A 27578-nucleotide genomic window follows, 5' to 3' on the forward strand; every position below is an offset into this window, starting at 1 on the left:
TGCGGGCTCTGACAAGGATGAGATGCCCTCTGGGAAGCGTGAAGAGCTACACAACTAGAAGGCCCTGGCCTACATCCTACAGGCAGGATGGAGAAGGGACAAGCGCTCAAGGTCCGGTCTGACCACCTGCCCGCAAAGTCTACTCTCCCACTTACCGACGTGGGCAAGTTGTTTATCCCTGTGGCGCTCCCATTTCTGCACCTATAAAACAGTATTAATAACAGGATCTACCAAATAGACTTGTGAAAAGTAAATATACAAGTTAACAAATGTAGCACGTTTGGGACAGGGCCTGGCACGTATTCAGGACTATGTGAGTGGACTCTTAGCCATCATTTATTGTCATTGCTACATTGGCATTTTTTGGGGGGGGTTTTGTTTTGTTTTTTAATTTTTTATGAACTACATCTCATCACAACCACCTGTTACCCAATAAAGGACTTGGCTGGCATTCCTCTCATGCAGGCTAATCAGAGCCGCAGAGTCCTGTTTGATCTGCCACTCCCCTAATCTTCACCATCTTGGTGTAGTGGTTCTCTCTGTACAGACCCTGAGGTCTAAACTTCGTCCCACTGCTGCCCGACAGAGCCCTGGAGGCGCGGTCCCTGGATGTACCGAACACGGGGCTCCCTGCTTCAAGGCTGGCTGCCCCGTGCTGGGGGAGCTCTGCGGGTGGCTGCTGATGGCTGGGAGCTGTGCCTGCTGCTGTCTGCTGCCCTAAGGGCCGCCGGCAGCACCCAGAGGAGCAGTTGCTCATACTCCCATTCTCTCCCCTCCGACAGCTTCTCAAATCACCTTCAACATGAACAGGAGTCAAAGCGAGAGTCTGGGTGACAATGGTGCAGACCATCCTGATGCGAGGCAGGCCTCTGGCCTCACGGAACACAACTGTAGGGGGAGGGGAGGAGAGTCCAGTGGATGTTAAGTACCGACTCACATCTGGAGATAACTATTAGACTTCAGCTTTCTGATCCTATGAGACCCAAGTAAGAGACAACTGAAAAATGCTATGCTTTGTAAAGGGAAATACCTGACTACATACAATAGAAGTTGTAAGCAATTCTCAATGGTAAACAGCAAATTAGGAAAATTAGTTCCAGCAATTGACAGAAGTGGGGTTGCTGGCCTTCCTATCTAGTTACAAATCCATCCAAAAACATACTAAGTTCTAACAGTAACATGATCTAAACAACATGATGAGTCCTCAAAACAAATGTAAATGATCAATAAATATTAAAAAATGTTCTAATGCATTATTAACACAAGCAATGCAAATGAGAACAAGCTATTCTGCCTGTCCGATGATCGCCAAGAATTTTAAAATAACTCAACACTGGCCAGTCTATGGGGAAAATGGTCCTCAAGCTTTGCTGATGGGGGTGTAAATCCTAATAGTTCCCTTCTAGAAAGTGGCTTGGAAAACTACCAATATCTTAAAAATCCATGCCCTTCCTCCCTGAAGAAGTACCTGACTCCGGGCCTGCGGCAGGAAATGATACGAGCCTGGGACATCTTATCCTACAAGGAAAGGAGCGAAGACTACCAGGGCCACGTCAAAGGTTCATGGCCAGCGTGAAGAGGCTCCCGTGGGCCAAAGGCAGGACCACTTATGCATCCATAAGGATAACAACCACACCTACTTAACACATCAAGTTTAAAGTCCATGCATTCAGAATGATGATGTGTTTTGTTTTTTCCAATCCAAGGATATATTTATTGATTTTAGAGAGAGGAAAGGAGGGGGAGAGAGACACAGAGAGACGGAGAGAAAAATATTGATGTGAGAAAGAAACATGGATTGGCTGCCTCCCATACACGCACTGGTGTGAGGGATGGCACTCCAACCAACTGAGCTACCCGGCCAGGGCAACGGTATTAGTTTTCTTTAAATATGTTGTGTGTGTGTTTTTATTGATTTTATAGGGAGAGGAAGGAGGAGAGAGAAACATCAATGAGAGACAACCATTAATTGGCTGCCTCCTGCATGCCCACTCCTGGGGGCCGAGCCCAAAATCGGCAGACCCAGACCAGGAATCGAACCAGTCACCTCTCGGTGCATCGGACAACACACAACCAACTGAGCAACACCAGCCAGGGCAATAATGTTTTTTTTAATTAAAAAAAAAAAAAAAAAAAAAAAAAGCTCAAAGACTTCCATTGGTCACCGCTGAAAGAGGCTAGAAAACCAACTCATCCTTTTAAAAACTGGTAATGAACCAAGCACTTATTTCCGTTTTGTGCGCAGCTATTCCTCGTGGTAACCAAACAGTGCTTGACGGGAGGCCTGTCTTGACAGAAGTCTCCCCGCTGGTAAACAGGAACATCACCATTTTACAACCCCTATTGAAACAGGGTATCTCGCTATGGCTGTTTATGGCTGCTAATTCCGGAGAGAACCAGATGTGTGTCTGCTGAGGGATGCACACATGGGGGGGAAATCAATTCTGAACCTCATCAAGTCTCAACATCTAAGCCTCATTTTTAACAAGTTTAAGAAGCTTTCCAGAACAAACTCGGAAAACAAGGAAGAAGTTAGATAACAACATGCCACCAACCAAACAAGTGTGAATACAGACTGTGTCTCCTATTGCTCCCACTTCATGTACTTACAACCTGTCTTCCTGACTAGATTCTAAGCTCCTTGAGGACAGGGCTGGTCTCACACTCATCCCCCTACTGCAGGTGCTCGGGAAACTGCAGCGGGTCTGCAGTGGTCTTACTGAGCCAGATACTGGTCCCCAAGACCCCTGCAAGATATGGAATGAGCCCTAGCCGGCTTGGGTCAGTGGATAGAGCGTCGACCTGCAGGCCGAAGAGTTGTGGGTTCGATTCTGGTCAGGGAATATGCCTGGGTTGTGGGCTTGATCCCCAATAGGGGGTGTGCAGGAGATAGTCGATCAATGATTCTCATCATTGATGTTTCTCTCTCTCTCCCTATCCTTTCCTCTCTGAAATCAATAAAAATATATTTAAAAAAAAAAAAAAAGATGTGGAATGAGCAGAGGGTCACAAAGCCCAATATAGGATACTGGTAGGCACTTATGTTAATTATAATTATTTTTAAAAATATACTTTATTGATTTTTTACAGAGGGGAAGGGAGAGGGATAGAGAGCTAGAACATCGATGAGAGAGAAACATTGATTCAACTGCCTCCTGCACACTCCCACCGGGGATGCGCCCAAAACCAAGGCACATGCCCCTGACTGGAATTGAACCCGGGACCCTTCAGTCCGCAGGCCGACACTCTATCTACTGAGCCAAATCAGTTAGGGCAATTATAATTATTAATTCAACTAACATTTATTTAGAGCCTACTACTGCCAAGTACTCTACAAGACACTGGGGGTGGAGAGAGAAAAACACACAATTACTATCTTTAAGCACCTCAGTATAGTGGGGGAGTTAGATAAATAAATATGTACAGGATTACAATAATAGTTAACACTTACTTAACTATTCACCAGGCACTATTCAGAGATTTAACCATAATAGCTAGTTAATGTGTGAAACACCTAGTTAGGTAGTAGGCACCATGATCCCCAGTATGCAGAGGAGGAAACTGAGCCACAGAGGGGTGAAGCCACGTGCTCACACAGCTGGTAAGTGACAAATGCAGGATTCAAACCTCTTGGCTCCAGAGGAAAACTATGGCAATCACTAGGCTTTACCACTTTGTCACTCAGTGTGGTGGTGGTGCACAAGACAAAATCGGGGGGCAGAGTGAGGGTGGGGGAGAGAAAGAATCCTGGAAGAAGGCCCTTCAAAACAAGGGTTTAAGAAGGAATGGGGCTTCCTGGGCGGAGTGGCTGAGTTGGTTGAACAGCGTCCTGTGCACCGAAAGGTTGTGGGTTTAATTTCCGGTCGGGGCACATGCCTGGGTTGCGGGTTTGATTCCCAGTCAAGGCAAGCATGGTGTGGAGATAGCAGATCAATGATCAATGTTTCTCTCTCTCCATCAATCTTCTCCCTCCTCCCCTTCTTAAGTGTATGCTCAGGTGAGGATTTAAAAAAAAAAAAAAAATAGAAGAAGGAATGGGGCTTCCAAATAGAACAGGCCAGACGCACAAAGATCAAGCATGGTCAGAGAATGCCAGGTTATGCAGGACGCTCAGTTTAAGGGATGATGAGGGGAAACACAGCAAGAGGCAAAGGAGGGGGAGAGAGGACATGAGGTACAAATATAACCTGCTCAAGCTGTCCCCTGACAAAGAAAATTTCCCTGGACGTGGCTGTTAGGGCAGAAGATGGACTGAAGAAGCTTTGTCATGCAGAGCACGGCGGCCAATCACAGATGCATTATTATGGGAAACTGACATACCTGTTCTATTCGTTTCCTAGAGCGACTCCAACAAATTACCAAACTGGGTGGGATTAAAACCACAGAAGTTTATTCTCTCACGGTCTGGAGGCCAGAAGCTGGAAACCCAGGCATCGGCAGGCTTGGTTCCTACGGGGGCTCCGAGGGAGAGCCGGTTCCAAGCCTCTCCCCCTGATCCTGGAGGTTGCCAGCAATCCTGGGGGCTCCCTGGCTGCAGAGATGGCACTGCAATCTCCGCCTCCACCCTCACAAGGCCACCTTCCCTGTGTGTGTCTGTGTCTCTTCTTGTAATGACACCCCCACCGATCACAGATGCTTAGAGCCCACCTTAGTGACTTAAGGATACATCTGCAAAGCCCCTATTTCCGAATAAGGTCAAACAGACTGGCATCAGGACTTAGGGCTTCAACATAACCTTTTGAGGGACACCATTCAACCCATTACACCTGCTCTCCTGCAACTTGCTTTTTTCTAAATATATTTTATTAATTTTTTTAGAGAGGAAGGGAGGATAGAAAGCTAGAAACATCGATGAGAGAAACACCGACCAGCTGCCTCCTGCACACCCCCTACTGAGGATGTGCCTGCAACCAAAGTACATGCCCTTGACTGGAATCGAACCCGGGATCTTTCAGTCCGCAGACCGACGCTCTATCCACTAAGCAAAACCGGTTTCGGGTGCAACTTGCTTTTTTCACAGCACAGTTAACCGCAGCTATATTCCCAAGTCTGGTCATGTGGTTCTAGCCTATTCATGTCAACTGCTGTGCATTATTTCACTGTATCAGTGACCCATAACTATTTGCCAAACACCCTAATGGACACTTAGTTTTAAATATTTTTACCATTACAAAAAATGCTCCAACGAAACCTCTCTGTACAGGAACTTACGCACATGGGTAATGAAAATGTATCTGTAGCCGAGACCGGTTTGGCTCAGTGGATAGAGCATCGGCCTGCGGTCTGAAAGGTCCCGGGTTCGATTCCGGTCAAGGGCATATACCTTGGTTGCGGGCACATCCCCAGTGGGGGTGATGCAAGAGGCAGCTGATTGATGATTCTCGCTCATCGATGTTTCTAACTCTCTATCCCTCTCTCTTCCTCTCTGTAAAAAATCAAAATATATATTAAAAAAAAGAAAAAGAAAATGTATCTGTAGGATGACTTCCTAGAAACAGAATCCCCCCTGGACCAAATACAATTTCAAGTTTTTGGTAAGGGATGAATTGCTCTTTATAAAGGTTGCACCCATTTATGCTTCCTTACCAACACTAATATTATTAACCTTTGTCAATCTGAAAGACATAAAATAATACTTAGTTTTAATGTGGTTTGAGACATTTAGTTTGCCCTTTAACAAGATAACACAATCTTTCATAATTTTACTGGTTAGCTGAATTCCTTATTGCCCGTTTTCTATTCACCTTCCCTGCCTATTATCTCCTTATTTTTATTATCTTGTTAATTTGTAATCAGCAAGTTCAGGAATAAAAAGCCTTTTCTGCATTACATGTTGCAGTTTCCTCCGGGAATGGACATTAAGTTACTGAAAACAGCCTACTATTAATATGTGCCAGGCACTGCTCTTAATTGCTGGAATACAGCGGCGAATGGGGCACTGAAGGCTCCTGTTCTCAACTGTTATTTAACCTCTCACAAGAAAGTGTGATTGCACATGATTTAGGGCAATAGATAGGAAGCAAATTTCCCCCTTGAGTGCAGGATTGCCTTAAAATTAATTTAAATACTGTCCTGTTTTGATCCATTTGAGTCTTCTGGGGGAAATCTACTCCATTTCCCAGCTGTGCTGGAAGCATCTACAAAGGATCTGTGTGGTGGAAAAGGTGGAACTAGGAACAGGGCCAGGAGCTGCTCCTTGCCCTGCAGCCACACCCCCAAAACCACCCCCAGGTGTCCAGGGTCTTCAGTGGGTAAGCCCCTGGAGTTCAGACAGCAAAGGAGTTTTTAAGAAGCAATAAGTCTTCCCTATTCAGGCAGCGGGGGTACCAGGGGAGCGTCACTTCGTCTCCTCCACAAGCCCCTGGGAGGGGTGATGTCTGATTGGGCATGTTTGGCTCTGACCCTTCCCCCCCCAGAACTACTTAGGGTGCAGATAGAACATATTTTATACTAGGGAAAGGAAAACACACACACACACACAAACACACACACACACGGATGAATTAGGCCAATTTATCCTCCTCAGATTAAAACTTTGTTCCTCACCCTAGTCGGTTTGGCCCAGTGGATAGAGCATCAGTCTGTAGGCTGAAGGGTCCTGGGTTCGATGGCCGTCAAGGGCACATGCCCAAGTGGCGTGCCTGATCCTCAGTAGGGGGGCATGCAGGAGGCAGCTGATCAATGATTCTTTCTCATTACTGATGTTTCTTTATCTCTCTTTCCCTTCCTCTCTGCAATCAATAAAAATATATATTTACCTCAACCGAGCCTTTATTAATAACAAAGGTGATACATTGCTCTCCATCTGTCCAATTCCTGTGTATCTTTTCTTTCCTCCCTGCCTCCATCAGTTTCAAATTCAGAGTGAAGGGTGATATTGACTGGCTCCCTCAACATAATTTCCATTATATTGCATTATGCCTGAGTATTTTATGGGTTTTTGTTGATTTTGTGAAGGGGATAAATGTTTCCATTGTATTTTCTAAAAGGTTAATTGCTGATAGATATTGATCCTTCTGGGTTTGGTGTAGTTTTTTTATTTGGCCAAATGACTCCACTGTCTTATTGATTCTAGTGTTTTCCAGTTGATATTTGGGCTTCAGGAGTCAAAAGAATTATACCATCAGCAAAGGAAAATAACTTTATTTTGACATTGCATCTTATAGTATTATTTCCGCTACCATTTCCAGAATGTTAAATTGTAGTGACTTGATTGTTTTTTAAGATACGTTTTTATTGATTTTTAGAGAGAGGGGAAAGGTGAGGAAGAGAGAGAAACATCAATGTGAGAAAGAATCATTGATCAGTTGCTTCCCAATGCACCGACCAGGGATAGAATCCGAAACTTTTATGCACCCTGACCTGTGTGGAATCAGTGACCTCTCAGTGCACGGAGCATTGCTCCAACCAACTGAGCCATGCTGGCCAGCACATGACTTGATTATTTTAATGAGAACAGTACATTTTCATCTTTAAATATAATACTAACTATGGTTTCAAATTTTTTTAAATCAAGATGTTGCTGCCTGGTCAGTGTGGCTCAGTGGTTGAGTGTCAGCCTATGAACCAGTTGGATTCCCTCCCGATCAGGGAACATGCCTGGGTTGCAGGCTGGATAGGGGGACAGGAGGGCGGGGAGGGGGGGAACGGGACATGTGCAGGAGACAGCTGATAAAGGATTCTCTTTTATTGTTAATGTTTCTATCACTCTCTCCTTCTCCCTTCCTCTTTGAAATTAATTATCTTGCCTAATAATAGACAAGCATGCCAATTGACAGTACTTTTGCAACACCCACCAGCCAATCAGGAGTGAATATGCAAATCAGCACAACGAAGATGGTGGGTTAATTTGTATACGTGGCCGCCTCTGGCTGCTCTTGGCCTCTGAGCAGCATAGTAAGGCGGAAAGGCAGCTCTGGCCAGAGCAAAAGCGAAAGTGGCAGCCAGGGAGAGGAAGGCCCATTCTGGCACAAATCTTGGTGCATCAGGCTTCTAATATATATATATATATATATATATATATATATATATATATATATATATATATATATATATATATATATATATATGTTGTCTAGCCGGTTAGAGCACTGGCCCAAGAACTGAAGGGTCACGTGTTTGATTCCAATTCCAGTCAAGGGCACATACCTGAGTTGCAAACTGAAAGAGCACACCTAGAAAGTTGATGAATATTCTATTGAGACTCTTCCCTGAGACCTCTCCTAAAATTTCCACCTCTGAGAAAGAGATAAATACACTGAGGACAAGGGACCCAGTGTGTGCTCTCCCTCCAAGGAAAACCCCACTGCCACTCCCTCCCTCTCTTTTCCCCACAGGCACGTATCCCCTAAGCTCTAAGGGACCCAGTGAGCTTTGTAACCAGGGGAGCAATGGGCAGCGGCAGCTCTTCCCAGGATAACCCCTGGACCTGTCTCCAAGGCCCCCTTTTCTCTGACTTCTCAGTGAGCCAGAGAAAAGGGGGCCTTGGAGAAAAGGGGGCTTCTCCCTTCCCTCTGGATATCCCTACCCCTCATCTCCTTTTTCTGAAATAAATTCAATTCTTCTTTATTCATGGTCTGAGATGGCTGTTTAGCCTGTCCACACACCACTCACTGCCTTTAACCTTTCAAAATGGAATTCAGAAAAGCTAAACTACATCCAGGACTCAAATTCTGGTCTTGGAAACTGCTACCGTACCCCAAGAGACGTAGAACTACCCTGGCCTACGTCGGTTGTCCTGGCATAACCACTAACAGTGTCTGGTCCAGATGACAAATCCTCTGGTTCCTTATGAGGAAAATGCCCCACATTGGAGCCATGCTTACCAGTTTTCCCACAGTGATATTCCGTGTGATTTCCACAGGCCCACTGTACAACAGGGATTCCGAAATGTCTCCCTCCCTGGGAAACCCCTTCCCCAGGAAAATTATGACATAAATATAAAAAATTTAGCACAGCCGCCGAAACCGGTTTGGCTCAGTAGATGAGCGTCGGTCTGCGGACTAAAGGGTCCCGGGTTCGATTCCGGTCAAGGGCATGTACCTTGGTTGCGGGCACATCCCCAGTAGGGGGTGTGCAAGAGGCAGCTGATCGATGACTCTCTCATTGATGTTTCTAACTCTATCCCTCTCTCTTCCTCTCCGTAAAAAATCATATTTAAAAAAAAGTTTAACACAGATTTGCTATGTTCATATCCTTTGACAGAACAGCTCCACTTACTTCTGGGGATTTATCCTACAGATATACAAGTGCAAGGGCACAAGGATATTTGTGACGGCTCTGTTGAAAATAGCAAACCCTCACGACACCCTGAAGCCTCTCGGCAAAGATTGTGTGGAATAGCCTGGAAAGAGAGTGGGGTGGGATGGGGTAGGCTGAATGCAGACAGCACTTGCTTTAGGCCAACCTTCCTTTTAAATTATGAAGGGACCTTCCTGTCGTCCCTTTCCCCTCCCCCACCAACTCAGCAGGTCCCAGGGGAGGAAGAGACAGGGAGCGAGCAGGGAGCAAAGCACAGGAGGCGGCTAAATAATGAATTGTAAGTGTGTGTTTTCTTTGGCCAGGGCAGTCTGACCAAGCTCTGGGGGCTGCTGGGCAAACATTTTTCATATTTTAGTAGCTGGCCTATGCCCAATGCAGTCAGAAGTTAAGTAAGCTCTGAATGAGCTGCACCCATCCTCTCCCCAGCCCCGGGAATTCTTAATGAGGTTCTAAGGCAGCAGCTTCCAGCAAAACCGTCTTGTTGCCTTAAATATCACTCACCCTTCACTACTTTTAATGAATGCAAATGATTCAGCAACAAAACACTTAGCCTGGAGTGAAATCCGTCTTTGTGTGGCTGGGTGCACAGCCCAACGCAGCACGCAGGGCCCTACTGGGCGGGTGGCCCAGCAGAGCCCCAGGTGCCCAGGCTAGCCCAGGCAGACCCCCGGGCGGCAGGAGCAGACTACAGGAAGTGCTGGCACCAGAGAAGACCCCAGCCCCCTCCCAGGCTCCCTCCTAGCCCCGCCAACCCACACCCCAGCCCCCAGATGCAGACCCTCACAACTCCCACCTCTTTACGACTCTGGCTCCAGGGCAGAGGAAAGTGTGAGAGGGAAAACAAAAGGCGTTTCTTTGATCTAATGGAAGGGGCTGGTCCCAGGCACCTCAAAGGCCTGTCCGGTCACCACACATCCTGCATTCAAGGGCACTTCACCCCAACACGCCGGCCCACCCCTCCTCCTCTTCACCTGATTCCAGGTACCTGAGCGACCAGAACCTGAAAAGCTCCCTTGGACCGGCGCCCTCCCTGGCCAACTTCATGGAAGCAACGAAAACAGAGACAGTATAAATAACCCAATTTACACCCAGTTTTCAGAGTTCTCTTTGGCAGCAAAAACTGAAAGCAATTTGTCAGGAGCCTAAGAGCAACTTTTAACAAATTTACTTCCAACCTGGGGCTCAGGGGGATTTGTTGCCCGTCAGCCTGATCAACACCTCTCCTGAGAGCTGAGGCCACCGCCCGCCGAACAGGCAGCTGTTAATTCAGCTGCCACAGGCCTCTCCCCCAAGGCCAGCAGCTGGTAGGAGGTCCTTGCAAGTCCTTTCCAGGCTTTTCTAGTCATGATGCAAGCAAGGAATCAGGAGGCTGTGACTCAAACTGGGCAACTGGCTAACGTGAGGGTAGCCGAGGGCCCATAGGTATTAGTTGGGGTACCTGAGACATAAAAAGGGCTTAAAGTATTTGTTTGGAAGGAACCCCACTGCCTTTTTTTTTTTTTTTTTTAATCATCACCTGAGGATGTGCTTTTATTGAACTTTAGAGAGGAAGGGACAGAGAGACATCAATGTATGCGTGCCCAAATTGGGATGGAACCTGCAACCTAGGTATGTTCCCTGACCAGGAATTGAACCCACAACCTTTATTAGTATACTAGAGGCCCAGTGCAAGAGATTCGTGCATGGATAGGGTCCTTAGTGGCTGCCAGCTGCTAGCCGAGGCCTCCCTTCCCTCTGTCTGCCTGCTGCTGCTGCCATCACCACTGCTGCCCCTGAGGGGGGGGGGGGGGGGACGGGCAGTTAGTCAGCAGGCCCCACCCCCTGATCAAATTCCTGGTCGAACTCCCAGTCCTAAATTTGCACATTAGGCTTTTATTATATAGGATGAGATGACACTTCAACCAACTGAGCCACTGGTCAGGGCTAACTAACCACTGCCTCCTTCAACCTTCACAGGACAGAGAAGACAGGAAGGTCGGATACCCCACAAGAAAATTTCACACTGAATTTCAGAGGGCCTCCAAAAATAAGTTCTATGTCATGAAAAATGCCCATACCATTATAGTAAAGGCTTTCAGGGAGACAGCACTGGAATTATCTTAACACCTCAATCACGTTCTTTCTGACTGTTCACAGCCCTCCAGCTATCTACACCATATTCTTTTCTTTTTTTAAAAATATATTCTATTGACTTTTTACAGAGAAGAAGGGAGATGGATAGAGAGCTAGAAACGTCTATCAGCTGCCTCCTGCACACTCCCCACTGGGGATGTGCCAGCAACCAAGGTACATGCCCTTGACTGGAATCGAACCCGGGACAACACTCTATCCACGGAGCCAAATCGGTCAGGGCTACACCATATTCTTCAAAACACTGCCAAAGGAGGGTAAGAGAGGCACTCCACGGAAGGGACGGGCCTCATAGATCCCGAACCCGAGTTCCTGCCTTCCAGGTGGATCCGTTAATCAGCCCCTTTGCTAGCTGGGTACTGAGGGGTAAAATTCTGGGAAGATCACAGAAAGAATCCTGCATGCTGAAACCCCTGGAAGGCAGAGAAGTGCCTAAGCCTAGGAAAGTGCACATCTAGAAGGTCTGAGATAAATCTATTAAGAAAGAAAAAAAGCTCTGGCCTGTGTGGTTCAGTGGGAGAGCCTCGGCCCTCCCACCAATGGGTCTCGGGTTCAATTCCTGGTCCAAGGTCTCATGTGGGAGGCAACCAGTTTATGTATTTCTCACACATCAATGTTTCTCTCTCCTCCTCCCCTACTTCCTCTACCTCTACTCTCTCTAAAAATCCATGAAAAATATCCTCGGGTGAGGATTAACAAAAAAAACAAATTTTTTTTTGAAAAGGAAAAAAATAGCTTTGCTCTTGACATTCACTAGTACAAACATCTAACTTCTAAACCCCAACCCCACAACCAATCCATTCTACCATCACATGAACCAGAACACAACCAAATGCAGAACGCCCTGGCCTTTGGGCCTCCTGAGTCCTGGAGAGGAAAAGGTGCCATTCAGCAGCACAAAGCAGAATGGAAAACACCAGTTGCCTCCACAAAGCGTGAGTCAACCCCACACACTGTGCCACCTGGGAGTGGAGGAAAGTGCCAGCATCTCTGTCTCCTGCCCGCGCCCCCCCCCCCCCTTCCCTCAGGTCTCCATCCTCTGGCATGCATCCTCTTCAGTGCTTCTCTGCGTCCTTAATTACTCTCTTCTGGTTCTGTCTTAATTTGCCCACCAGACAATCCATTCTTGGAGTGAGTCTCCAGTGTCCCTGAAGAATAGCCCAGGCTTTTAGACGGAGACTCTACCGTCAGAGAGGAATTTTCTTTCCATAATGGACTCTTTACCCTCTTAGGGACATCTACCTCCTTCCTTTTGTGGGTCTCTCTTGTCTTCTAAGGAATTAAAAGTCCCCCTGCCATGCCTCCCGCCCCAAACACACACACATAATCATGATGCCGCCTTAAGCATCATTAGTTATTTATGTACAAGACTAAAAAGAAAACAGTTTCTATTCAAAGTTACTGGTGGATGAGAAACAGAAACAGGCCTATAAATAAACCACCCTCATCACACTGTGACCATCTTTTATTGAGCATTCACTGTATGACAGGCTAAGTCCTTCACGTACATGGATTCTCAACGATGTCGCTTATTTTAAGTTGTGCCATTACTTAGGTTGCACTAAAAGTAATTGGTACCTATTACTTAGGTACCAATGAGACTAGAAACAACGCTGCATAACTGATGTCACAACCTGTTTTCAAAGATGTAAACGGAAGGGAGGACAAGAGCGCCTTACAGAGCAGCAATTTTTAATCTCCTCGTCTCAAAAATCCTTGCAACCGAAACTGGTTTGGCTCAGTGAATAAAGCGTCAGCCTGCAGACTGAGGGGGGCTCAGGTTCGATTCTGATCAAGGGCATGTACCTTGGTTTCGGGCACATCCCCAGTGGGGGGTGTGGAAGAGGCGGCTGATGGATGTTTCTATCTCTCCCTTCCTCTCTGTAAAAAAATCAATAAAATATACATTTTTAAATAAATAAAAAATAAAAATCCTTGCAGTACACTGGTCAAATATCAGTTATAGAGTAAATGAAATATATAGTACTACTTCTCTTAATTCTCACACGACCTCTCGTGGGATTGGTGTGATTATGCCCATCTTACAAACGAGAGAACTGAGGCTCAGAGAAGTGAAGGGAACCAAGGGAGCAAACTGTGAAGCCAGAGCTGGGTTCCTAAGCAGATTTCTGAATTGGCCTGGGGTGGGGAGGGGGGTGGCCAGGCCTCAGGCGGCTTGGGTGAGGCCGCCCCTTCAGAGGCTCCCAACGTTAGCTTGGCTGATTGCTAAAATCATGGCCTTTTTGCCATGGCACCCTACCAAGATCTACTTCCAGAAACAACAACAACAAAGGAAAGCAGGTTTCCCAGCCTCTTCCTCACAAACTGCTGGAAGTGGGGGAACCTCTCGCCAACTTGTTCCATGGAAGGCACAGTTAATGAGCCTTTCAGGCCCTGGGAGTGGGAGAAGGAAGGGTTCGCTGGAAATCTGACACTCCGGCAGCCAAGCCGAGGGACAAGGCCCTTTGCATCAGCCCTGGGGGATAAACACCACCCAAACCCTTTGTCTGACAGGAGATACTTCCTAGGGGGCAGGAGGCAGCTAGACTTTTTTATGACAAAGCCCACCTAACAACAACCCTCCTCTGGAGACCTGGCTGGGGTCCTCGTACAGCCCACCTAACCATAAACCGTGTGTCCTCTCCCAAACCTGCTGGGGTCCGTCTTCCCACAAATACCTGTGACCGCCATAAATGCCCTCCCACAGCCCCCATTTACTGCCTGGCCTGCCTGCTGCTAAATGAGGGCATTTGTTTCAAATTTGCAAATACCGAAGGCGGTGGAAACCTAAGTCCACTCCTAAAACGAAATGTTCTGCATTCCTCCAGGCCCGAGGCTCGGTGCTTCAAAAGCAGCGAGAGGCCCGGCTGTTTACTCACTGGTGGGGCCATTGGGAGAGGCATTTCCCTGTCCCCTGAGGAGGCGGCTTTGATCCCTGCCGGTGGGAAGGGGACAGAGGGGTGCCACCCAAGCCCAGGCCAGGCTGGCCCCAGGTTCCCTGTCCCCTGTCTGGGTCCCCGGCAGCAGCTTCAGGGGGCCTGGGAAAGTGAATCTCACAGGGAGGCTCAAGTAGAGACTCGCCTAAGATTGCTCAGACCATCTCCTAAAGCCTTTGAAACGAAGGTAAAGAGACAGCATCGCCGAAGCCGGTTTGGCTCAATGGATAGAGCGTCGGCTTGGGGACTGAAAGGTCCCGGGTTCGATTCCGGTCAAGGGCATGTACCTTGGTTGCGGGCATACCCCCAGTAGGGGGTGTGCAAGAGGCAGCTGATCAATGACTCTCTCTCATCGATGTTTCTAACTCTCTATCTCTCTCCCTTCCTCGCTATACAAAATCAATAAATAATATTTAAAAAAAAAAAAAAAAAAAAAAAAAAAAAAGAGACAGCATCCCAGCCTCCTACACAGAAATAAAGGGACAGTAAGCCCTGGCAGGGTAGCTCAGAGCGTTAGAGCTGCCCTGATACACCAAGGTTGTGGGTTTGATCCCCAGTCAGGGCACATACAAGAAATGACCAAGGAATGCATAAATAAGTGGAACAACAAACTGATCTCTCTCCCCTCCTCCCTCTTTCTGTCTCCAAAAATCAATAAATAGCCCTAACCGGTTTGGCTCAGTGGATAGAGAGTCGGTCTGTGAACTGAAGGGTCCCAGGTTCAATTCTGGTCAAGGGCATGTACCTCGGTTGCGGGCACATCCCCAGTGGGGGATGTGCAGAAGGCAGATGATTGATGTTTCTCTCTCATCGATGTTTCTAACTCTCTATCCCTCCCCCTCTCCTTCTCCCTTCCTCTCTGTAAAAACTCACTAAAATATATTTTTAAAAATCAATAAATAACATTTAAAATAAATAAAGGGACACACACACACACACACACACACACACACTGGACCAAGCAACTCAGGGTTCTGTATCAAGGCAGGGGGCATGTGCTTACTAAATAAAAGTTTTCAGGAATTGGGGAGGGGGGAATGGAAGACAGATCCTCCAGCAGGCCCCCCCAGGGTTGTTCCAGGACCCAGCATCTGCCCCCCCGCCCCCCCCCCCACACACTTCACTCAAGCTCCTCTGGCCAGGACTCCTGGGATGGAGGAAACCAAATCACAGGTGGCGATAACGCTAACATGTTGGACATATTTTAAATCTGCCAGTTTAACCATTAGTTTAAGCTGCTAAAGTAACAGGCCAGATAGAACGGTTTGTTCTTTGTAGTGGGAGATCCAAGACCAGCAGCCAGCATTTCCCTGTATTTCCCCCCTAAGGCTGCAAGACAACTGTGTTCTTTGTGATTTGTCTCGTTTTTCAGGAAACGAATGTGGGATCTCAAATGCCATCCTAGCACATCACCTTTCTAAGGGCCTGCTGGCATGGCAGGGTGCTTCTCATTCGTCTCCCAGCCGGGAAACAGCTTGGCTTTGTGCTTTTCAATAGCTGAGCGACACAGAATCAGAGCGCCCCAGTGTCACTCTGCACCCTTCCCTGATAGGAGGTAGGTTCTGTCTGAGACCTTCAGGGGCAGAAGAACCGACTCAGCAGGGATGCCAAGAGCAGTCACAGCTCGGCAAAAGGGAGACAAAAAAAGCCCCCATCTCCTGGAGCATCAGAGGGCATTGTCCAGCCTCTCTGGAACCTCTTGAGAATTAAAAGACTTCCCCTCCAGCCCACCTGGGGTGGCTCGGCGGTGACCGTCGACATGGGAACCAGGAGATCACGGTTCAATTCCCAGTGAGGGCACATGCCCGGGTTGTGGGCTCGATCCCCAGTGTGCGGTGTGCAGGGGGCAGCTGATTAATGATTCTCACATCACTGATGTTTCTCTCTCTCTCTCTCCCTCTCCCTTCCTCTCTGAAATCAATAAAAATAAAAAAATAAATAAATGACAAATAAATAAATAAATAAATAAATAAATAAGACTTTGCCTCTAAAGTCAGAAATGAAAGGGAAACCTACATCCATTGTATCCCTACTATGTGCCGGGGTCTTTACCACTAAACTCCATACAAACGCAGTTAGAGCCGGCAAATGAGAAGCCACAGCAGGGGCGACTCTTTACCACCTGTGGCCTGCACCAGGCATCGCCCAGTGTGCAGCTCCCAGCAGGCACGCTGGTCTGGAATGTGGCAGCACACCTGCAAGCTGGGGCCTGCCACTGCCCGTGACCTTCTAGAAGCACCAGGCGGAGAGTCTAAGAACCCGTGGGTTCACAAGAAAAGCTCAGATCATGGGGATTTGGGCAGGTCCCCTGGACTTCTAGATTACATACAGTCTGACCGTAACTCCAAAAATGTATACAAACTTCAGAATGGGCCACTGAAAACCCTAACCTGGCTGTTCTGTAACAAAAGCAAGGGAGAAAAATTGTCTGTGGCCCTAAAGATCTCTCGGAATAAGTCACTGACATACTCCTTAGGCAGAAAGAACGAAGGTTACTCCCCCCTCTGGCTCTAGATGGACGGCTCCTAAACCTACTCAGAGAGCAGAATCCACTCCCCAGAGATGACCCGGTTCCAAGGCATGTGCGGTTCCACATTTCATAGCTTCTAGTGAGGACACACATCACAAGGACAGATGAGCACAGGGAATCAGCTCTATTATCAGCTCCACAGTCCTGAGCAGATCATGCTCTGTGCCTTGGTTCCTGTACCTGTCAAATGCCTCCAACCCCCTCCCCCTCCAAAGCAAAACAAAACAAAACAAAAAAACCCTGCATCCTCCTCCTGCTCTCTGAGCCGCTTTCATAGGATCAAATGTCAGTGTGAGTGAAAGCATTTCGTAAACTGCAAAGCCCGGAATTGTTGGTTATTTCAGAGGAGGCTCTCCCCAAGCACACCCGGTCCCTGCTTCCCAACAGTAAGCCTCCCTCCAGAGGTCTCCGTATGTGCAAAAGCACTAGCCCCTCACATACCCGAGGACTAACCGGGTAAGTATGTCTGCCTTCTCTTCCTCAGACAGGAACGCTCTCATAAAAACTCCCTCCCAAACCGCCCCCCCTCCGACAAAATTTACTCAAGCCTTTCCATTCCCCTTCGCACCCAGGGAATTATACCCACAGCACCAGTTGATCAAGTCCAAACGCATCTGTGCCCACGCACTAGAGATTCCAGAGTAAAACGTGGCCCTCAGATTAAAGGCAAGGAGGGGAGCCTGCCATGTGGCAGAAACACAGCTGGGGAGTGTCAGTGGCAATCCTGGGCCCGGTCAGTCTCGAAGGCCCCCACATGAAGGGTCCTCCAAGGTCTTCTGCTCTCAAGTTGGGAGGCCCAAGCGGTAGATGGGGCTTGCCCAATGCCATTCCAACAGTCTGGGACAAATGTGGAGGGTAGGGTCCATGTCTCCCACCTCCCAGCCTGCTCGGAGTCCCTTCGGTGCCTCCTCAGGCTAAGAGGGATGTGCACCCCTGGGGTACACAGAACAAGAGCCCCCCCAGACCGAGGTCCCTTCTCTGTGACTAGAGTCATTTCCTCTACGGGACTTCCTCTAAATCAGACCCGCCCACACGCTTTCTGTGGGGCCACGGGAAGTCCAGGTGTGCCCAGGCAGAGAGGGAAGCCGGAAGCTCCTCATTAACTGTGAAGTAAACGCTGTGCAGCCCTGCCCCTCCAACCTGAGCACTCAGCCAGCCTTCTCTATCAATTACTGCAGAGGCTAAAAGCCTCCATCTGCAAGGCAGCAAATCCTCCGGCGGGGAGAGGAGCCCAGACACAGGCTTAGACCTCGGCAGCCACAGGGACAAGCTGCAGAGTGGGCCCCAACCTCCCAGACTTCTACTGTACGAGGCAGAGGCCCCACCCCAGGAGGCAGAAGAGCAGTGAAAAGCATTCACCTGAGACATTATTAGAAGTCACCAAAACCACCTTGGTCCTTGGGAGGCCAAGAGCTGCCTGTTACAACGGGACAGTCCCGTGTGACGGTGCAGGTCGTGCACGGCTCACGCTGCCCGGCCATTGGCCACACCGCCTGTGCTCTCCTAGCCAGGCCCCGTGTCCTGGTGCAGGGCTGCGTTCGCTTGCAGGATGGTGCCTCATCCTCCTTTGCACAAAGGCACTGTATGAGCTGGCTGCTGAGACACCCCGGCAGTCCCAAAAGCAGCCAAGCACCCTCCTCTCTGCCCCACCACCCCAAGCAGCAGACAAAAGAGAGCCAGTGTATGCTTGCGCCCACTCTGACCACCTTAACCAGCCCTGGGAAGACCACACAACACCTCAGGAGCCTCCCAAGGCGCTGACAGAAGTTCCCACAAGTTACACAGAGTGACTGACTGGGAAAACCCCCACAGCCGCCCCCGTGAGGACAGAAGCCTCTCCCTCGGGGTAATATAAAAGTCTGCCCGGGCTGCGAGAAGCCAGCCGAGTCCTACCCACTCCCTGGAAGAACGTTAGCATGCCTGAGGAGGAGCGGCCGTTGGGATGGACGGAGGGAGAATTCCCACCAGGAAATGCACAGTGGTTGTGCCCACAGTTCTGGGCTGCTGTGAGCATACTGAGACCCATTGAGAAAATCTGTGCTTTATAGAAGGAGGAAACCATTTCTAGAGCTGCCGGTCAAGAGCGACTTTGTGGAGCCCCTGCAAACCATGCTAGAGCCGGAGGACTGGGAAGAAGAGCTGACACCGTGCGTAAAGGGATGCGAAGGGTCAGGACAGTCTCCCGGAAGAGACATCGGGGCTGGCCAGAGGGTGGCTTCGCGGGGCAACCATCTCCACAGCCAGGAGCACCGGCCTGCAAGGCAGGGACCGGCATCATTTGCATTTTGCAGAAGAGGAGAGACTAAGGCTGGGAAAGGTTAACGAAGCAGCTGAGGGTGGTGTGGCTTAGGCAGCAACTGGGCCAGGACCAGAAGAGACAAAAGCAAGTGTCACAGGACCATAGATGTCACCACTCCTCCTTTATCACGCCTGGATGTTGGCGAAACTATAAAAAGGACCACCCAAGTTTTCAGACTCCTGGTTCAATGCCCATATGCAGCCTATAGCTACTAGCTAGCAACGTCAATCCTCTCTCCTCTCTGAAGCCCTTCCCACTACACCTGCATTGTTGACTTGCCATCCTACACATTCCGGAATGTTCTATTTTATTTAGCACGATTCCGAATGGTGTCTTTCTTTATACTTCATCTGATTCACATCTCTCCACCTTGTCTCCCCCCTGCCTCCTACCCCACCCGAGACAGCATCACCCACAGAAGAGCCTCCAACACTTTTAAGGGACCTGCTCCTCAGCCCCTTGGTATTAATGCCACCCTCTTCCTCATCACCACGCCTCCTCTTTAGACTGACACCTTCTCCTCAGGGCCACCCAGGGCTTCTCAAACTTGAGTGAAGGTGAGAATCTCCTGGGAAGCTCCTGTAAAATGCAGTTTCCTTTTGAGATGTGAACTATGTACCTGGATTGGCTATTCAAAAAATACAATATAACCTAAAGAAACTGAAATATATATTCTACGCCTGCCCCAAACAATTCTGACGGGCAAGTCTGCAGTAAAGCCCAGGCAGCCCAAATGCTAACCAGTACCCATGGTCTCCTGCCCTCCACTCTATTCACAGATGGCCTCTGGACCCCATTTTTTGAGAAACAACAAGTCTACACTGTACTTCCCAACATGGGACTCAAAATCCACACCCCAGGACTCAGGACCCAGCTACATACACACCTACACCGGCAGATGCATAGCCTACTTGTCATGATGGTCAAAGCTTTTGGCAGGAACTTGGGGTCTGCGGGGCCCCGGCAGACTGCATTCCGCTCAGCTGTGCTTTGCTCGGTGTTAATGCACCAGGGACGCCAGAGCGGGAGAACCCAAACCAAGCAGCAGGAGGGAAACGGCTTCAAAGCTTCCTCCCTGCCCCACGGCTGCTGGCAGGAAAACGGCCCAAATCCAGAGAAGAAAAGAGGATGGAAAAAGTGACATACTACAGAGGGCTTCCTCAAACCGCCGATTAGCTGTAGCAGCTCCCGTGCCAGCTCCACCAAAGCGCCAGGGGGCTCGGCACGGCCAAGTGTGCACTCAGCAGTGAACTCAGAGAACCCCAAGACAGGACTCTCACCCAGCCACCGTGGCAGAACTTCCACACCCTCAGAAAAGGGACCAGGCAGTGGGGGGCCAGAGCAGGAAGTGAAGCGAGATGCAGGCCGGGCAGCTGGAGGGCAAGGCTAGAGCCCTCACCAGCAGCCAAAGCTCCGAGCCTGTGACACCCCCCCCCCCCCCCCCCGCATGTGGCCCTGCCCCTGGAGGGAGGGGGCGGGGGCTGAGCAGCAGAGAGGCATACTCCTGAGGTTAGGGAGGCCAGGGGACCCAGGTCCTAATGGCCCCTTCTTCAATCAGGAAAACATCAAAGACTCAATCCCTGGCCCCAAACTGCTGCTGGCTCAAAAATTAAGTCTGAACCGGCCAATCTCCACCCCAGATGAATCTCACAGAAGCTGCTCTGGCTTAAACACAAACTCACACAAACCCCTTCAGCACTCCAAAACATGAAATGCTCCAACACGACTCCCAGGCCCAGGGAAGACGTCACCTCCCTTTAGGAACCAACAGTATTCCTGAAAAGTCGTCCACCGACCAAATTACTGCCTAACGAATTCAATTTCTCCACTGGCTTTCGTTATAAAACGAGACACACGCTCCTCTGAGAAAAACCGAGGCTCCAAGAGGAACAGAACATCACACTTACGTAGTGACCCTTTTACAGTCATCCAGTTCTTTAAAAAAAAAAAAAGTTTAAATCCTCACGGAGAACTTTTTGTGTGTGGGGGGGGGGGCGCGGGGAGTGCATCGATGTGGGAGAGAAATAACGATGGGCCACCACCCACGCTCACACACCCTGACCAGGGATCAAACCCAAAACCCAGATGGTTGCCCAGTGGTTAGAGCACCAGCCCTTGCACCAAAGAGTTGCAGGTTGGATTCCCGGTCAAGGGCACATACCTCGGTTGCAGGTTCCCCAGCAATCAATCGATGTGTCTCACATCAATGTTTCTCTCTCTCTCTCTCCCCCCCCCTCCTCCCTCTCTTCCAATCTCTCTAGAAATCAATGGGGGAAATATCATCAGGTGAGGATTAAAAAAAAAAAAAAAAGAGGCCGAAACCAAGGTATGTGCCCTGAGTGGGAACAAAACCCACTACCCTTTGGTGTAAGGGATGACGCTCCAACCAATGGAGCCGCCCGGCCAGGGCTAATGTCACATGTGTAATGGACAAGTATCCTAAAAGAATCTGATTCAAATCCAGCCCAGAGGGAGGTCGTTTTTAAATACACACATCACACCAAAGAGTGTGTGCACGAACTGGATCCGTCTCCAAACACTGTGCAGGACCCAGGGCCCCTCATCTGCCCTGTGGCAACAGGAGTGTCTGTGTAAGGAGCGATGCCTGGAGCAGGACTTCTGGAACTCTGGGGAGCAGTCCGGTGAGGAGACTGTTAAAATGTCGTTTGGGATTCTGATTCACGCTCCCAGGAAATGCTGATGGACCTTGTTCTGAGTGGCACAGTTGTGGATGATCCAGGCCCCTACCCAGTTCATGGTTTCTAAGCTGCGGCTTTTCCAGGCAGGTCAGCTTCACATGTAGGGGTGGTTGCCCACACCCAGGGACTCTTGGAGAAGGCCAGCAGCCACATCAAAACTCAGAAAGCGCCACAAAGAACAGGCAGCCCAGGCACCGAGGAGAAAGGGCCGGTCCCCTCACTGTGTCACGGCAGAGCAGACACAGGGAGGCACCACAGGCAGCCCAACCCAGAGAAGCTGAAAGGGCACACAGATCCCAACGCCTAGAGGCAAAGGGGCTGTTTGGCTGTGCTGCCATCTACCCAAAAGGTTCTTCGACCTTTTTAATAAACCTAGATACGGACCCATGATAAACTACTGTACTGAGTTCTAAAGGGGGCGCCTTTCAGTAAATTAAAACCCAACGCCCAAATGGGACAAAAATATGGAAGGTGACCTAGGAGTTCAGAAGTTCATCTGGCATCCACCTTCTGGCAGGAGAGAGAGGACAATTTGGGGGATGAAGTGGAGGTGGAGCTGGGCCAAAGAGAGATGGGGAGCCCTAGCTGGTTTGGCTCAGTGGCTAGAGTGTCAGCCTGTGGACTAAAGGGTCCAAGGTTCTATTCCAGTCAGGGGCACAGGCCCGTGTTGTGGGCTCGATTCCCAGTGGGTGGCATGCAGGAGGATCAGTGATTCTCTCTCATCAGTGATATGTATCTCTCTCCCTTCCTCTCTGAAATCAAAAGAAATATTTATTTTTTTATTTTTATTTTTATTTTTTTTTGAGAGAGAGAGAGAGAGAGAGAGAGAGAGAGGTGGGGAGGCAGTCCATGACTGGGGACTGGCCAGAGAGGAATGAAGGTCTGAGAAGCCATGTGTGTTTTCCGCGTCAGGAATGAGACTAGTTGGGGTGGAATGGAGGGCTCCAGCTGGTGGAAACGTTTATTGTCGGGGTGACTGTAGTGCTGGAAAGGTATGTTGGAAGTACACCACGGGAGAGGAAGAACAAGAAAGGAGCCCTTTATAGACTCATTACATTTAATCTTCAGCACAACTCCAGGAAGTAAGCACCTTTACAGAGGAGGCCAACTGTGAGGTCGAGAAATCTGCCCAGGGACACAGGGCCTGCCGGGGTTGGAGGTGCTGTTTTGCCAAACATTTCGTCTCCACGGCCTGAGCTCTGCCACCACTCAACCCTGTTCTGCCACCACTCAACCCTGCTCCGGGCCCCAGGAGCTTGACTAGATCCTCTGGCGAGTGAGGTGCAGGGATTACCAGGGCCCTCCCACTGCACTTCCCAACATCTGAGAAAGCCCATCACTGATAACAGCAGCTCCTAAGCCTGAATTACAGGCTGCAGAGCCTGGAGGAGTCTGCAGAACAGCCTCTCTCAGGACGTGACAATCTCATTTCCCCACAGAAACAAGAGCCTGAGGAAAGAATGGAGGGGGTGGGGGGGTGAAGGTGGGAACGGGGATGTGGAATGACCACCACTGATCAAGCAGTTGGATCTCAGAATCCCAGGTTGCAAATGTTCAGCCCTCTCCCCTTCCTCCTCCTCCTCCTCCACCATATTAATCACAACAGGGATCTCAAAGTTTGGAAAATTACTAGGCCATTTACAGCATAATTATCCAAACTTCAAAATGGCCTAATCCACAAACCTTATCCCAACCTAGTCCCTTACTCCAACCTTATTAACAGCGGGGTCTCCCTACAACTCCAGCCAATTACACAAACGAGGAGATGGGAAAATCTACCGTAATCTGTTTAAAAACCATTGCCCCCTCAAGTCATGCTGGCCGGGGGGTGGATTGGGTCCCCCAGCTCCACTGTAAGACAGCAGGCGCTTGACTGGAACTGTTTCCAGCACACGGACAGGTTCCACACCAGGGCACATTTGGTGGAACTGATTTAAGGCTCTCATTAAAATGTTCCTTTGTGGAGCACAAGCATCCCCCCACCCCCGGCGGAGATTCCAGACCTCCAGTCCCAAGCCCTCCGCCTGCCCTAACTTCCCACGAAACACCAGTCACCCGGCTAACATCCGTTACCATCCCAGTCCTCTTCTCACGGAAGGGATGGGAAGGAATTTAGCATTTGTTGTTGCACAAGAGCCCCGTCTCCACCAGAATCTCCCCTTGACTCCAGACCTCGAAAAAGGCAGCCGTAGCAGGCAAACCCACACGCCCAAACCCCAAGCAGCTGGCTGACCTAGGAAGCTGCTCACCCATATGGCTGGGCCCCCCATCCTGGCTGCGCAAAAAAAAAAAAAAAAAAAAAAAAAAACTTCCATACTTCCTCTGGGAGCAGATGTGGGCTCTGCCAGGAGCAATAACCACCCCACACATCACAGGGAACACGGGGCAGCTCCAGAAACACCTCCTACAAATCCCGGGTCCTGAGCTACAATGACCTCTCCTTTTACAACCAGGGCTGGGGGAGAGGTGGGTTCCATCAGCACCAAAACCCCTCCGCAGCTGGGGGGCCAGGGAGATGTCCGAAAAGACAATTCTCCACCCCACCCCTGCCTCAGGCCGCTCTTCAAAGGAAGACAGTGATGAGCTGGGACCAGGTTCCCGAGCAGAGTTCCCCAGAGAGGGCTGCTGCCACAATCATCCTCAAAGTTTTTTTGGTGGTTTTTTTTTTTTAAGGGAGAAATATTTCCAGTCCAGGCTGTGCGGGTAGTTTAGTGCTTTCCTGTAAAGCGCTTCAATACCTCAGTGTAACTCTCAGGTGTGACCCAGACAGGGAATAAAGGCGAGAAGGGGGTGAAGGGGTGAGGGGTGAAGGGTAAGGGGTGAGGGATTAGGGGTGAGGGGGTAAGGGGGTGAGGGGGTGAGGGATAAGGGGTGAGGGGATAAGGGATAAGGGGTGACGGGGTAAGGGGGTGAAGGGGTAAGGGATTAAAGGGGTGAGGGGTGAAGGGTAAGGGGGTGAGGGATTAGGGGTGAGGGGGTAAGCGGGTGAGGGGGTGAGAGATAAGGGGTGAGGGATAAGGGGTGAGGAGGTAAGGGGGTAAGGGGGTGAGGGGGTAAGGGATTGAAAGGGTGAGGGGTGAAGGGGTAAGGGGGTGAGGGGTGAGGAGGTGAGTATTAGTGGGTGCGGAGTTAAGGGGGTGAGGGGGTGAGGGATAAGGGGTGAGGGGGTGAGGAGGTGAGGGATTAGGGGTGAGGGGGTAAGGGGGTGAGTGGGTGAGAGATAAGGGGTAAGGGGGTAAGGGATTGAAGGGGTGAGGGGTGAAGGGGTGAGGGGGTGAGGGGGTGAGAGATAAGGGGTGAGGGGGTAAGGGGGTGAAGGGGTAAAGAATTGAAGGGGTGAGGGGTGAAGGGGTAAGGGGGTGAGGGGGTGAGGAGGTGAGGGATAAGGGGTGAGGGGGTAAGGGGGTGAGGGGGTGAGGGATGAGGGGTGAAGGGGTGAGGGGGTGAGGGGGTGAGGGAGTAAAGGGGTGAGGGGTGGGATCCGGGTCCAGGAGAGAGGGCCACGCCCTCACCGAAACGCCGAGGCTGGAAGAAAAGACAGAAGGAACTCCTGTCGCCCGGCCGGCCCGTGGAAAGCGAGATCCGCTCTCCCCGGCGAGGCGGCGCGGGATGGGAATCCAGGAAGAAGCCGCACCAACCCCGTCCGCACCTTTGCAGGCCGGCCATGCCCGATTTTGGCAGCGGCCTTCCCACATTAGTCACCGCGACAGCCCGGGACTCCGCTCGCCACTCTGCCCCGGCCGGGAGCGGGCTCGGGCCCAGGAGTCGGAGGAGATGGGGCGGCCCCGGACTCTCCCCTCCGCCGCCCCCGCCCGCGGGGCCCGCGGGGTCCCGGCCCGGCCCGGCGCCGGCGGAGGGGAGCGGAGCGGCGGCCCGGCCGCGGTAACAAAGCTCCAGCGCGCCCGCCGCGGGTCGCCCCGCATCTGGCCCCGGGCCGGCCCCCCTCACCTGGGCGAGCCCGCCAGGGGCACCCGTCCGCCGCCGCCGGACCCCTCCCTGACCCCCGCTAAGTGGGGGCAGGCGTTTTTCTCCCGAAAATGAACTCCCCACCGGGGCCCGGGCGCCGGCACCTCCCGAGCAGAACTCCGCGCTGGGGCCGGGGAACTCTGGAGGCTGGAGACGCGACCTCGTGGACGTGGGTGGCGGAGGGTCCCCACCGGCCGAGCCCGCTCGGGGCTTGGCCGCCTCCCAGCCGCCGGCACCCCGCGCCCCAGCCGGCCTCTCCGGGGTGTCTTCCCGCTCCAGCCGCCCCGACCCACTCCCCGGGCGCCCCCTGGTCCCGGCCGGGCTCCCGCGCTCCGAGCCCGCTCCCCCGTCGCCGGGACTCACCTCCCAGCAGCGGCAGCAGCAGGACGCTGAGCAGCGGCAGCCGGCGGCGGCTGCTCGGGGTTCCCCGCGCGGCTCCCATCACGGGGGCTCGGGGAAGGCACGGGCGGGCGGGCGGACGCGCGGACTGCGCCCCGCGGCGGGCCCCGGAGGCCGAGCGCACCTCAGCGCGGGCGCCGAGGCAGCAGCCGGAGCGGAGGCGTCCCCACCGGAGCCGCGCGCGCCCGGTCCTCCGAGTCCTCGCGCGTCGCCGCCGCCGCCGCCGCCGCCAAGCCCCGCCCCACGACGCCCCCTCCCCGCCGCCGCCGCCAAGCCCCGCCCCTCGACGCCCCTTCCCCGCCGCCGCCGCCAAGCCCCGCCCCACGACGCCCCCTCCCCGCCGCCGCCGCCAAGCCCCGCCCCTCGACGCCCCCTCCCCGTCGTGGCGGGGAGGAGCTCGCCGTTGGGGGAGGGGTCTGGAGCTGGAGCCCGGGCAGAGGGAGGCCCGGAGAGCGCCCTGGACCTGCGCGAGGTAGGGTGAGATAGGCTCTGCCTACCGCCTACCGTGCAAGGATGGGGGGACCGGGGGGGGGGGGGGAGTGGGGGGCATGAGGGGGGGGGGAAACCACAGTAACCTTTGATTCCGTGACCCCTGGGGAGGATGGTCAGTTCTGGACCCTAACCAGCAACTCCCCGAGTCTCCGGGTGGGAGGGAACTTTGCAACCTGAAATCTTTAGGGAGACTTAGAACAGAAGGCTATCCGTGGTGTCCCCCAAGCAAGGTGACCTGGAGGGAGATGCGGTGCAGCCCCAGGAGAAAGGTAGCCTGGAGAAATGAGGGACCGGCGAGTGGCCGGGGTCTGGTCTGGCTCTGGACCAACACTGAGCCCAAAGGTAGAAACTGGCTGGACTCAGAGCGCCAGGCTGAAGGCTGTTAAACTGACAAATTCATCCCAAGTCCATCTCCAGGCAATCTGGGCTGTGTCAGGGCATGGCCAAGTCTCCAGCTGTGGGGAGGCCCAGCGCAGCCCTTGTTCCAGGCACCCCCACCCCAGCGCCACCACCCCCACATTCTTTCTTTGTTGTGAAAGCAGCAAGGGGTGTAGGAGGCGGGTCAGGAGGAGTCAAGCTTTAGAAGATGGGCCCCAGCTGCTGTTCAGGCCTCCAGGATACGCTGAGAGGGGATGGATAGTGAGCGCCTCCTTCCTCTCTGGCTCCGGAGGGCCCCCCAGGCCTGCTTAGACCTCCCTTCCCCCAAGCAGCTGGGAGGAGGAGGGGCAGCCACAGAGGGCCTCACAGCCGGGAGCAGTGGCGCCAGGACTCCAGGGTCCTGCCACATGGCCACCACATGTCCCTGACAACCCAGTCCACAGCACCTTCTCCTTGGGTTGCGGGCCTCCTCCCCCATCCCCCAGATG

General features: G+C 51.5%; 1 protein-coding gene across 2 annotated transcripts in view; it reads right to left on the reverse strand.

The window, feature by feature from the left end:
- Nucleotides 1-26459, reverse strand: part of PTK7 (protein tyrosine kinase 7 (inactive)) — a 64855-nt gene extending 38396 nt beyond the window's left edge. For both annotated transcript variants that reach the window (XM_036413706.2, XM_045572635.1), the window contains exon 1: nucleotides 26185-26459. In XM_036413706.2, coding sequence (XP_036269599.1) covers nucleotides 26185-26263 — 79 coding nt within the window. In that variant the 5' untranslated portion in view covers nucleotides 26264-26459. The remainder of the gene's footprint in view (nucleotides 1-26184) is intronic.
- Between the last annotated feature and the right edge of the window lie 1119 nt (nucleotides 26460-27578).

This window comes from Pipistrellus kuhlii, unplaced genomic scaffold, assembly GCF_014108245.1.
Source record: "Pipistrellus kuhlii isolate mPipKuh1 unplaced genomic scaffold, mPipKuh1.p scaffold_m20_p_5, whole genome shotgun sequence".
Taxonomy (NCBI): Eukaryota; Metazoa; Chordata; class Mammalia; order Chiroptera; family Vespertilionidae; genus Pipistrellus; species Pipistrellus kuhlii.